At 44.5% G+C, this 12248-nt stretch overlaps 1 protein-coding gene across 1 annotated transcript; it reads left to right on the top strand.

Annotated features, from left to right (window-relative positions):
- The first annotated feature begins 9968 nt into the window (after window positions 1-9968).
- On the top strand, window positions 9969-12248 carry LOC139387162 (putative transferase CAF17 homolog, mitochondrial). Its single transcript, XM_071133209.1, has 3 exons — window positions 9969-10552; window positions 10768-11117; window positions 11534-12248. The coding sequence occupies exons 1-3, from the start codon at window positions 10176-10178 to the stop codon at window positions 11923-11925; spliced, it is 1119 nt and encodes a 372-aa protein (XP_070989310.1). The 5' UTR covers window positions 9969-10175; the 3' UTR covers window positions 11926-12248.

The following is a 12248-nucleotide window of genomic DNA, read 5'->3' as shown; positions in this document are numbered from 1 at the left end:
GCACATCACTGGTACTTCCTGTTTGAGTTTTTGCTTGTAAGCAGGAATCAGGAGCATAGAGTCATGGGGATATTTGCCAAATTTGTGTGTGTGGAGTAAAGGTGATCTTGAGTTTTTCCACCTCTAGTTGCACAGGTAAAAAGCATAATATGTTCGGCGCTGAGGAGGGTGCGCATCTTTCCAGTTCCTTCTCAACTTTGCTTTTTTATTTTATTTTTGAGTTATTGCTTTGTTAGCTCAGAATGTTCGTGCAATTATTTTCTATGACTGACAAACACTTCTGGATTTGTTCCCTGCACAGCGGGCTTACCTGTTGCTCTTGGCCAAGATTACCTAAGGCAACAAAGAAGAGGAAGGAAAGGGGGACTCCAAGCTAGGCTACATGGCCTCCTCTTCTTAGTATCCTGATGGCTAATGTCCAATCGCTGGAAAATAAACTTTGTGAACTCAGAGAAAGGCTTCAAATGCAAAGGGACATTATGTCTTTGTTTTTACTGAGACGTGGCTTAGAGACAATATACTCGACTCTGCTATTCAACCAGATGGCTTCTCCATATTCCAAATGGATCGATCGGCGGCTCCTGGTAAGAGTCAGGAGGAGGGGTATGTTTCCTCATAAACAATTCCTGGTGTACTGAAGTTGAAAACATTGCAAGCTCCTGTTCACCTGAACTGGAGTTTCTGATATTAAAATGCTGACCCCACTATATGCTGAGGGAATTCACATGTGTTATTATAACAGCATCTACCGCCACAAGCAAACACCAAGGCGGAACTCAGTGAACTGTATAGGATCATTAGCCAACAAGAATCCTCTCACCCGGAAGCAGTCCTTATTGTCGCAGGTGGATTTAACCAAGCCTGTCTAAAACACATTTTCCCAAAATATCACCAACATGTGTCCTTCCCCAGAAGAGGATCCGCTGTGCATGAACATGAATACACAAACATCTGTGATGTGTACAAAGCCACCCCCCGCCCCCACTTTGGCCAATCAGATTAAATCTCTCTGTTCCTACTTCCCGCCTACAATCAGCAACTCAGAGGGAGCCACCAACACAGAGAACAGTGAGGTGCTGGACAGAGGCAGAGTCAATGCTGCAGGATTGTTTTGAGAATACTGATTGGAATATGTTCAAAGATTCAACCACCCTGGACTCATCCATTAACATTGAGGAATATACATTGCCTTCAGAAAGTATTTACACCCATTGACTTATTACCGTGTCTGAATTCTGGCTTAGGAAAGCCACCAAAAATTCTGAAATGTCCATCCCCAACGTCAACATTTCCCACCAAGATAGAACTGACAAAGGGTGTGGAGATGCAATCTACTGCAGAGATAGTCTGCAGAGTCTTGTCATGCTATCCAGGTCTGTGCCCAAACAGTTCGAGCTTCTACTTTTAAAAATCCATCTTTCCAGGAAAAAAGTCTCTCACTGTTGCTACTTGTTATAGACCCCCCCAGCCCCCAGCTGTGCCCTGGACACCATATGTGAATTAATTGCCCCCCATCTATCTTCAGAGTTCATACTGTTAGGTGATCTAAACTGGGATATGCTTAACACGCCGTCCTACAATCTAAACTAGATGCCCTCAATCTCACACAAATTATCATTAAACCTACCAGGTACAACCCTAAATCCATAAACACGGGCACCCTCATAGATATCATCCTGACCAACCTGCCTTCTAAATACACTTCTGCTGTCTTCAACCAGGATCTCAGCAATCACTGCCTCATTGCCTGCGTTCGTAATGGGTCCGTGGTCAAACGACCCCCCTCACCACTGTCAATTGCTCCGTAAATCACTTCAGTGAGCAGGCCTTTCTAATTGACCTGGTCCGGGTATCCTGGAATGATATTGACCTCATTCCATCAGTAGAGGATGCCTGGTAATTCTTTAAAAGTGCTTTCCTCACCATCTTATATAAGCATGCCCCATTCAAAAAATGTAGAACTAAGAACAGATATGGCCCTTGGTTCACTTCCGACTTGATTGCCCTTGCCACAAGATGTTTTTGTGTTAGTCATACTGCATTAGCGTTGAATAGCCCCCGCGATATGCAACTTTTCAGGGAAGTTAGGAACCAATATACACAGGCAGTTAGGAAAGCAGATGCTAGCTTTTTCAAACAGAAATTTGCATCCTGTAGCACAAACTCCAAAAAGTTCTGGGACACTGTAAAGTCCATGAAGAATAAGAGCACCTCCTCCCAGGTTACCACTGCACAGAGGCTAGGAAACACTGTCACCACTGATAAATCTACGACAATCGAGAATTTCAATAAGCATTTTGCTACGGCTGGCCATGCTTTCCACCTGGCTACGACTACCCCGGTCAACAGCTCTGCACCACCCCCAGCAACTGGCCTACCCCACTTCTCCTTCACCCAAATCCAGATAGCTGATGTTCTGAAAGAGCAGCAAAATCTGGATCCCTACAAATCATCTGGGATAAACAATCTGGACCCTCTCTTTCTAAAACTATAAACCGCAATTGTTGCAACCCCTATTACTAGCCTGTTCAACCTCTCTTTCGTATCGTCTGAGATCGCTAAAGATCGGAAAGCTGCCGCAGTCATCCCCCTCTTCAAAGGGGGAGACACTCTAGACGCAAACTGCTACAGACCTATATCTATCCTACCCTGCCGTTCTAAAGTCTTTGAAAGCAAAGTTAACAAACAGATTACCGACCATTTCAAATCCCACCGTACCTTCTCCGCAATGCAATCTGGTTTCCGAGCTGGTCATGGGTGTACCTCAGCTACGCTCAAGGTCATAAACAATATCATTACCGCCATCGATAAAAGACAATACTGTGCAGCAGTCTTCATCGACGTGGCCAAGGCTTTCGACTCTGGCAATCACAGCATTCTTATCGGCAGACTCAATAGCCTTGGTTTCTCAAATGACTGCCTCGCCTGGTTCACCAACTACTTTTCAGATAGAGTTCATTGTGTCAAATCGGAGGAGTTCTAGCTGCCTGTTGTCTGGACCTCTGGCAGTCTCTATGGGGGTGCCACAGGGTTCAATTCTCGGGCCGACTATTTTTTCAGATTACATCAATGACTTCGCTCTTGCTGCTGGTGATTCTCTGATCCACCGCTCCGCAGACGACACCATTCTGTATACTTCTGGCCCTTCTTTGGACAGTGTTAACAATCCTCCAGATGAGCTTCAATGCCATACAACACTCCTTCCGTGGTCTCCAACTGCTCTTAAATGCAAGTAAAACTAAATACATGCTCTTCAACCAATCGCTGCCCGCACCCACCCGCCCGTCTAGCATCACTACTGTGGACGGTTCTGACTTAGAATATGTGGAAAACTACAAATACTTAGGTGTCTGGCTAGACTGTAAAATCTCCTTCCAGGCTCACATTAAGCAGCTCCAATCCAAAATGTATTCTAGAATCGGCTTCCTATTTCGCAGCAACCTTCACTCATGCTGCCCTCATAAAACGGACTATCCTAATGATCCTTGACTTCGGCGATGTCATTCACAAAATAGCCTCCAACCCTCTACTCAGCAAATTGGATGTAGTTTATCACAGTGCCATCAGTTTTGTCACCAAAGCCTAATATACTACCCACCATTGCGACCTGTATGCTCTTGTTGGCTGGCCCTCGCTACATATTCGTCGCCAAACCTACTGGCTCCAGGTCATCTATAAGTCTTTGCTATGTAAAGTCCCGCCTTATCTCAGCTCACTGGTCACCATAGCAGCACCCACCCGTAGCACGCGCTCCAGCAGGTATATTTCACTGGTCATCCCCAAAGCCAACTCCTCCTTTGGCCGTCTTTCCTTTCAGTTCTCTGCTGCCAATGATTGGAATGAATTGCAAAAATCACTGAAGCTGGAGTCTTATATCTCCCTCACTAACTTTAAGCATCAGCTGTCAGAGCAGCTTACTGATCATTGCACCCGTACACAGCCCATCTGTAAATAGCCCACCCAACTACCTCATCCCCATATTGTTATTTATTTTTTGCTCCTTTGAACCCCAGTATCTCTACTTGAACATTCATCTTCTACACATCTATCACTTCAGTGTTTAATTCTTAAATTGTAATTATTTCACCACTATGGCCTATTTATTGCCTTTACCTCCCTAATCTTACTACATTTGCACACACTGTAGATATACTTTTCTATTGTGTTATTGACTGTACGTTTGCTTATTCCATGTGTAACTGTGTTGTTGTTTGTGTCGCACTGCTTTGCTTTATCTTGGCCAGGTCGCAGATGTACATGAGAACTTGCTCTCAACTGGCCTACCTGGTTAAATAAAGGTGAACATTTTATAAAAGGTGAAAAATTTATAAATTAATAAATATGACGCATTTTTTTGTGTTACAGCCTGCATTTAAAATGGATTGAATTGTGATTTTTGGCTCTGGCCTACACACAATACCCCATAATGTCAAAGTGGACTTTTGATTTTAGATTTTTTTTACAAATGAATGACAAGCTGAAATGTCTTGAGTCAATAACTATTCAACCCCTTTTGTTATGGCAAGCCTAAATAAGTTCAGGACTTCAAATGCACTTAACAAGTCACATAATAAGTTGCATGGACTCACTCTGTGTAACAGTAGTGTTTAACATGATTTTTGAATGACTAATTCACAGAGTTGTGGACTCAAGTCACATGAATGAACCCCAATGACTCGGTGGCGCATGATGTGTACAAGGAAAGAAGGTACGGGGTCCGCAAATCCATTAGGGACGCAAAAAGACAATACAGACTCAAACTTGAATTGATGTGACAACTCAGACGTGCATGTGATAAGGACTACAGACTATCAAGGAAAATCCAGCTGTGCGGTGCCCACTGAAGCATCCCTCCCACACGAGCGTAACACATTCTATGCTTGCGTCAAGGCAGATAATACTGAGCCATCCTGGAACACTGTCGCTGCTCCGGATGACCAGGTGCTTTTGCTCTCTGAGGCCGACATAAGAAATCTCAAGAGTGAATACTCCCAAAGCCTCCGCTTATCGTTCTGATTAACGTTGTCTTTACTATGGACAGTCTGGACATTTCCGTGCCTCCTGTCCCGAGCTGATCGGAAACAGGATGACTCGTCAGTAGACGGGAGAATACTGGCGAGTCAGATACAGTCCCCAGCTGCCGACACGGTATGCACCTTGCTTCTGGCCAACCTGCAGTGGGACAATGGGCAGTTGAACATTCCTGCTTTCATAGAATCTGGGGCTACCGGCTGTTTTCTGGATCGTTTTCTGGATACATTAGCTCGCCAACAGGGGCTGCCTCTCACTAAGCTGAACATTCCGTTGTCGACCACTGTGCTGGATGATCAACCCCTAAGGTCTGGGAAGGTGGAGCAACTCAACATGCCTATTCAGCTACGAGTTCTGGATTATCATATGGAGTTTATCCAGTTACATTTGGTCTCCTGAGCTTCCCCTGGTTCTTGGACATCCGTGGTTTTCTATCCATAATCCTCAAACTGACTGGCCCTCGGGAAGAGTTCTGGGTGGAAATCCTCCAAACCCTGCATGTCTGGAGGCTTTTGATTCTCCTGTTCCCCTGGCTGGGGATGACAAGCCTGATCTTTCCCACGTACCTTGGGAGTACTGGGATCTGGGTCAGGTCTTTCGCAAACGAAGGGCCAGCGAACTGCCTCCTTACAGATCCTACGATTGTTCCATCGACATCCTGCCCGTACCTACTTCTCAGAGAGGAGGGCTGTATTCTCTCTTAGGTCCAGATACTGCAGCCATGAACAGTTACAGTTGAAGTCAGACGTTAACATACACTTAGGTTGGAGTCATTAAAACTTGTTTTCAACCACTCCACAAATGTATTGTTAACAAACTATAGTTTTGGCAAGTTGGTTAGGACATCTACTTTGTGCATGACACAAGACATTTTTCCAACAATTGTTTAGAGAGAGATTATTTCACTTAAAATTCACTGTATCACAATTCCAGTGGGTCAGAAGTTTACATACACTAAGTTGACTGTGCCTTTAAACAGCTTGGAAAATTCAAGAAAATTATGTCATGGCTTTAGAAGTTTCTGAAATGATAATTGACATAATTTGAGTCAATTGGAGGTGTACCTGTGGATGTATTTCAAAGCCTACCTTCAAACTCAGTGCCTCTTTGCCTCTTTGCTTGACATCATTAGTACAACCATTTACGGTTGGACTGACCACAAGAACATGGCCTACATCCAGGAGGCTAAATGCCTCAGTCCCCGACAGGCTCGTTGGGCTCTTGTCTTCCCTCGGTTCAGATTCACGTTATCTTAATGTCCGGGGTCTAAGAACGTGAAGTCGGATGCCCTTTCTCGCCAGTTCTCCAGCTCCAGTGAGGATTGGCCGCTTGGATCCATCATCCCCAGGTCGCTCATCCTAGTGCCAGTGTCCAGGGGTATAGAGACTGTAGTGAGGGAGGCACAAGGTAGGGAGGCAGTTCCTGACGACTGTCTATCTAACAAACTTTTTGTTCCTCTTGAGGCACGGTCCAAGGTACTTCTGTGGATTAACTCATCGAGTCTCACCTCTCATCTGGGAGGGCAGCGAACACTAGAGTTTCTGAGGAGGAGGTTTTGGTGGACCTCAGAGGAGGCGGAAACTCGGACCTTTGTGGCTGCCTGTCCGACATGCATCCGGAACAAGACTCCTCGTCAGCAGCCTCTGGGTGTTCTTCATCCGCTGACAACACCTCCTCAACCGTTCATCACGGGTTTTCCATCCTCAGAGGGCCACACTGTCATCCTGGTCATGGTGGACCACTTTTCCTGGGGGGCACATTTCATTCCACTGCCTAAGCTTCCATCTGCCCATGAGACTGATCAGCTACTTATTCAGCATGTTTTCCGCCTTCACAGACTTCCTCTGGACAGCGTCTCCGACCGGGGCCCCCAGTTTGCCTCCAGATTCTGTAGGGCGTTCTGTACTCTTCTGGGGTCATCAAGCCAGTTTGTCCTCGGGCTATCACCCTCAGTCCAATGGTCATATGGAGCGGGTGAACCAGGATCTGGAGACCGCCTTATGGTGCTGTGTGTCTGCCAACCCTGCCACTTGGAGTCAGCATCTTCCCTGGGTGGAGTACGCACACAACACTCTCCAGTGTTCCTCCACCGGCCTGTCACCATTCCAGATTTTGTTACGGATACCAGCCTTCTCTGTTTCCAGATCAGGCGATTGAAGTGGCGGTTCCATCCGCTCAACGTCTCATCTCTCGTTGCCGCCGGACCTGGCAGTGGCTAACCATATGATGGATTGCGGTCTCTCCTTTTCCATAAGAAACAAACATGTAAATATGTAATTAATTTGGGTGAACTATGCTATCCCTTTAAAATAGGACCATAGAAAATCCTGCCTCGAGGGAGCTCTCCAAGAGGGTTGGCTACCACTGATCTATGTTTACAAATACTGGGTGTTTCTACAAATTACTCCACATTCATGATAAGTCTAATGAATATCAATCTTCAGGTGGTTGAGACTGATTTGTAAAACATTTCCATCATCTTACTCTAGGCACTGGGCTATATTGTCATATGCTGTCAAAAGGAAGCATTCTGTGACTAATTAATTGATTGGCAATTATGTGTACAACACAGAGCTACAAGTTGCCTTACTACTCTTTTGACAGTTGAGTTCATCAACTTAGTTCAGAAGATAACAAACATGCCTGTCCAGTCTGCCAGTGGCTGTCTGCTTGACTCTAATCATGAGGGGTGTTATGGGATTTGTATGAATAATAACTAAATTATGTATACATTTGTGGCAAAATCTGCTCGGAGCCTTCACCGTGCGCTGCCACTTTAAGAGCGCATGAGCAGTAAGGAAGAAGGAAATAAAGAGAGCTCGTTCAGCTCTTTGGGGAGGGGCTCTTGGGTGGCGCAACAGTTTGATTGTGTGTGCTGTAGAAGTTTTGTTTGTTTTCAGCGTTTGTAGTTTATAAAGTATTTAACTCAATCATCGGTGTGATCGCTTTAGATCGTGGTTGTTTATGTTTGGGACCGCGCCCATTATGGATCACATGGATTAGTAGCAACATTGTTGCGAAGCTTTAACATACAAACCAACAAACCATCGGACAGTCAGACAGTACACCGGCAGGCCTGAAGACCACAGCTAAGATTTATCTTTTTCTCTATCTCTTCCCTCTCATTCCAGTGCTTTACCCTGCAACAGACTCTCTATTTTTCAAATGCACTTCCCATTGAAGTTCATTAGAGCTGGACTATTATTGCCCTGCCAGAAGTATTTGGATGGACATTTTAGTTAAAAGGGAGGTTGCTTGCAAGTTGTATATTATGTGAACTGTATTGAGGTGGGGTGTACTAATGACATGTGGCCGAGAAGACTGTGGACATTTTTAAGGCCTTTGTTGTGTCGATGAACACCCCCCACATTCATACCCTCTGCACTCATCCACTAGAAAATAATACAGATTATTGCAAATCCTCTGTTGATGACTGGGTTCGTTCTTGTATGAAGTTGCTGTTAAATTGCTCTACCATTATTAGTATTATTGTATGAGGTATTCTTGTTGGGGTTACCCCTGTGCTGTGATGTGGGTTTTATATGGTGTGTATTTTTTTCTCTCCACTGGCTATCTGGTAAACAGGCTACACTCTAGGCAGTCTCTTCTGCTGATGTGTGTGTGTGGGTCTGGTAGTGGTACTCTCTCTATTCTACTCTTCCTTTCGGCATGGTTAATACCTGCCTGGCACCCGAACAAAATCTTTCTTTACCCCTCTCTAATAAATACCGCTACACATTTAACTTTAACTAGAACTAAACAGAATACTCTCTGTTACTGTATGAATGTATGAATCTTATTATAATCATAATACTGAATAATGTGTGTAGTTTTAGTCAAGAATTAGAACAAGGACTTTCTGTTCCTTGTTGGAACTATTGTGGAATACTGTGTTCCTTACAGGTCATTCTGTCCCCACCCAGGGAGGGGAGAGACCTTGGGCTTGTAGTAGATTGTCTGCCACCCGTTAAACAATGTGAGAAGGCTTGTGAACTATATTGCCATAGTATCTGAGAGGAGGAGGGACATTTATGACAAAATGTGAGGTATATAGACCAATGTACCGGAAATGATAGGGAGAACGTTCCCGTGAAAAAACATTTAACTATTGTACTATTGTAGACTGGGCCTCTGTCTTCATTTCTATCAGTATCCTACAAATCCTGATATAACAGACTGAGTAGTTTAATTGAATTGGTTAATGAACACATAGTTACCAAATTCATCGAACAGGGGTCTTTCATTACATTTATAAACTGGGTGGTTTGAGCCCTGAATGCTGATTGGCTGACAGCCGTGGTATCAGACCATATACCATGGGTATGACAAAACATGTATTTTTACTGCTCTGATTACATTGGTAACCAGTTTATAATATAAATAAGCCACATTGGGGGTTTGTGGTATATGGCCAATATACTACGGCTAAGGGCTGTGTCCAGGCACTCAGCGACGTGTTGGTCCTGAAGAACAGCCCTTAGCTGTGGCGTATTGGCCATATACCACACCCCCTCGTGCCTTATTACTTAAATTTGCACCTACTAAACCAAATCACAAGCTTCAATCTGCCGCTTTTCACAGTGCGGTGGCAGGAAAATGAATAAGAAAATAGAAGTACTTTTTTCAATGCCTGAGAAATAAGAGGTATGGTGTGTGAAGGGTCAAATGAGTGAGAGTTGGCAGCACTGAATCAATATTTCAGTTGTATGAAAGGCTGAATAAGGATTTTTAAGCCATCTCCCCATCTAAATTGATTTAATTGGAAGTAAATGACCTCAATAAGGGATCATTGCATTCATCTGGATTCACCTGGTTAGTCTGAAACCATGGAAACAGCAGGTGTTCCTAATGTTTGTACACTGTGTAGTAGTCGGTCCATGAATCAGCGTACGCGAACGAGTGGATTACCTTGAAAACAACAGGCGGGCGGACATCTTGGAAGCAGTCTTATTAACTACCTCAGAGCTCTGAACACACGAATCTTCTGGTACGCACCCATCGTCGTGACGTAAATGCACGCAGTGCATTGTGGGATTCAAAATGGAGTTTGTTATCAAGATGTCAGTTGAAACGTCCCGTCTTGGACTTATTTAACGAATTGTATTTAATTGTCTAGTTGCTGTTTTTCGCACACGTACCAAACAATGCACTGTATGGGATTGGTTTGTTTCGCTAGGGCCGCGTTTGGTCCAAACTCTTTTCTTCGACTCTACTCACGCAATTTCAATGCTAGAAAATGTTCCGAACGCCGGTACCAGTGGACAAGTGCTTGGTGCCCAGCAGGATGGACCAACATCAATAATTACAGTCAGGAAGCACGTAAGAATGAATTGGGACAGTATGTTTGCTATCATCTTCCACACAGGACCTTAATGAAAGTTCAAGGGCAAGATACAAGATCGTTTCTTCAAGGTATTGTAACCAATGACATGGAGCTCTTTGCAAAAGAGGAACAGAACGTTTTGTATGCGCACATGCTGAACGTTCAAGGAAGGACACTGTATGACATTATCATATACAGGTAATGCCTTATTGTAACAGCTACATCTTGTTTACGGTCAGGCTAGCCATAACATCCATTGTGGGCGTGGCTTGCTTATCTAACTACTAAGTTTCACATAGAAGTTACTGTGCAGCAGTTAAGACTGTTTCAATTAGTTACTAGAAACCCAGACATGATATACATTTGAAGCACTCCCACATGATGGCTGACATGTTCTTTCTTTTTTTATTTAGGTTGAAAGTAGCAGAAGCGGGTTGTGGTGTTCTGGTCGAGTGTGACACCACCATAAAGGATGTAATTTTGAAACATTTGAAGGTGTACAAAATCCGCCGGCAGGTGAAGATCAGCACCTGTCCAGAGCTTTCTCTATGGGCTGTTTTGCCTCAGGGAACAGCCCCAGGCCACAAGAGGCCTAAGCCAGATCTCACTGCCCCAGAAAAAGCTCTGATGTGGGAGGAAGATCCGAGAACTGAAGCCATGGGCTGGAGGTTGGTGGTGGACAACGAAGTCGATCCTCTGGAAATGATTCCATGGTGTCAGCAAGGCAACTCAGAAGAGTACCACAGGCACCGCTATGCAATAGGTAGGATCAGCCAACTAGAGGTTTAAGTGGTGGAAATGGTTTGCTTGCCTCATCTAATACTATGTGGTGTGTAGCCAATTCTATGGTTGTATATTGTCAACTACTGGGTTGTTGTTATGCCATATATAATAGAACAGTTGGTTGCAGCATACGAGTGGCTGGTAGCCTAGTGGTTAGAGCGTTGGACTAGTAACCGAAAGGTTGCAAGATCAAGTCCCAGAGCTGACAAGGAAAACATCTGCCGCTGGACAAGGCAGTTAACCCACGGTTCCTAGGCCGTCATTGAAAATAAGAATTTGTTCTTAACTGACGTGCCTAGTTAAATAAAGGTAAAATAAAAAATATGGCTAGCAGGGCTGTTGGATTGAAATTATTCCTGTAATCACTGTATGTTTCTATCTACCTGTTTCGATTAGGACTTCCTGAGGGGGTGAAGGACCTTCCTCCCGGGGTGGCTCTTCCTCTGGAGTCCAACCTGGTCTACATGCAGGGCATCAGCTTCAGTAAGGGCTGTTACATTGGCCAGGAGTTGACCGCCAGGACTCATCACACCGGGGTGGTGCGGAAGCGCCTGATGCCTGTACGCATGTCAGCACCAGCCGAAGGCCTGGAGGAAGGAGTATCGCTACAGACCCAGTCTGGCAAGCCAGCCGGGAAGCACAGGGCCGGGGTTGGAGAGCTGGGCCTGAGCCTGATCCGCCTGGCTCACGCTAAAGAGCCACTGACACTCAAGGCGTCAGAGGACACCACAGTGACTCTAGAGGCCTCCGTGCCAGACTGGTGGCCCAAAGACACGAAAGGAAAATGAGGATAGAAGTATTTATTGACCCCAACAATATGAAACGTACATATGTTCAAAAGAGCCATATAATTTCTACATGGATTTCTACACGTCCATAGTTACATCTTCTCATTCCAAATTCATCTAATACAGTATTTCACTGGTACCACTAGCAGCCATGTCTGACAATAGTTTTACTTTGTTTGCAATATTGAAATTGCTTTTTTCTTCCTTAACTATGCTGTTTGCCAGTTGTGCACCACAATTTACTAGCTATTGTCATAAATATTACTATGCATCTCTGGTGTAATAAACATATAAGGACACAAAGTATGGATGTTTCTCATTTT

The sequence above is a fragment of the Oncorhynchus clarkii genome, chromosome 28, assembly GCF_045791955.1.
Source record: "Oncorhynchus clarkii lewisi isolate Uvic-CL-2024 chromosome 28, UVic_Ocla_1.0, whole genome shotgun sequence".
NCBI classification, from domain to species: Eukaryota; Metazoa; Chordata; class Actinopteri; order Salmoniformes; family Salmonidae; genus Oncorhynchus; species Oncorhynchus clarkii.
This window is presented reverse-complemented; position numbering and strand designations above follow the sequence as displayed.

What these genes read in the sequence shown, in the direction of transcription:
- LOC139387162 (XM_071133209.1), top strand. Translation starts at nt 10,176, where the DNA reads ATGCACTGTATGGGATTGGTTTGTTTCGCTAGGGCCGCGTTTGGTCCA. An exon ending in TATGACATTATCATATACAG is followed by an intron (nt 10,553 to 10,767) that starts GTAATGCCTTAT and finishes TTTTTTATTTAG; the next exon opens with GTTGAAAGTAGCAGAAGCGG. An exon ending in CAGGCACCGCTATGCAATAG is followed by an intron (nt 11,118 to 11,533) that starts GTAGGATCAGCC and finishes TGTTTCGATTAG; the next exon opens with GACTTCCTGAGGGGGTGAAG.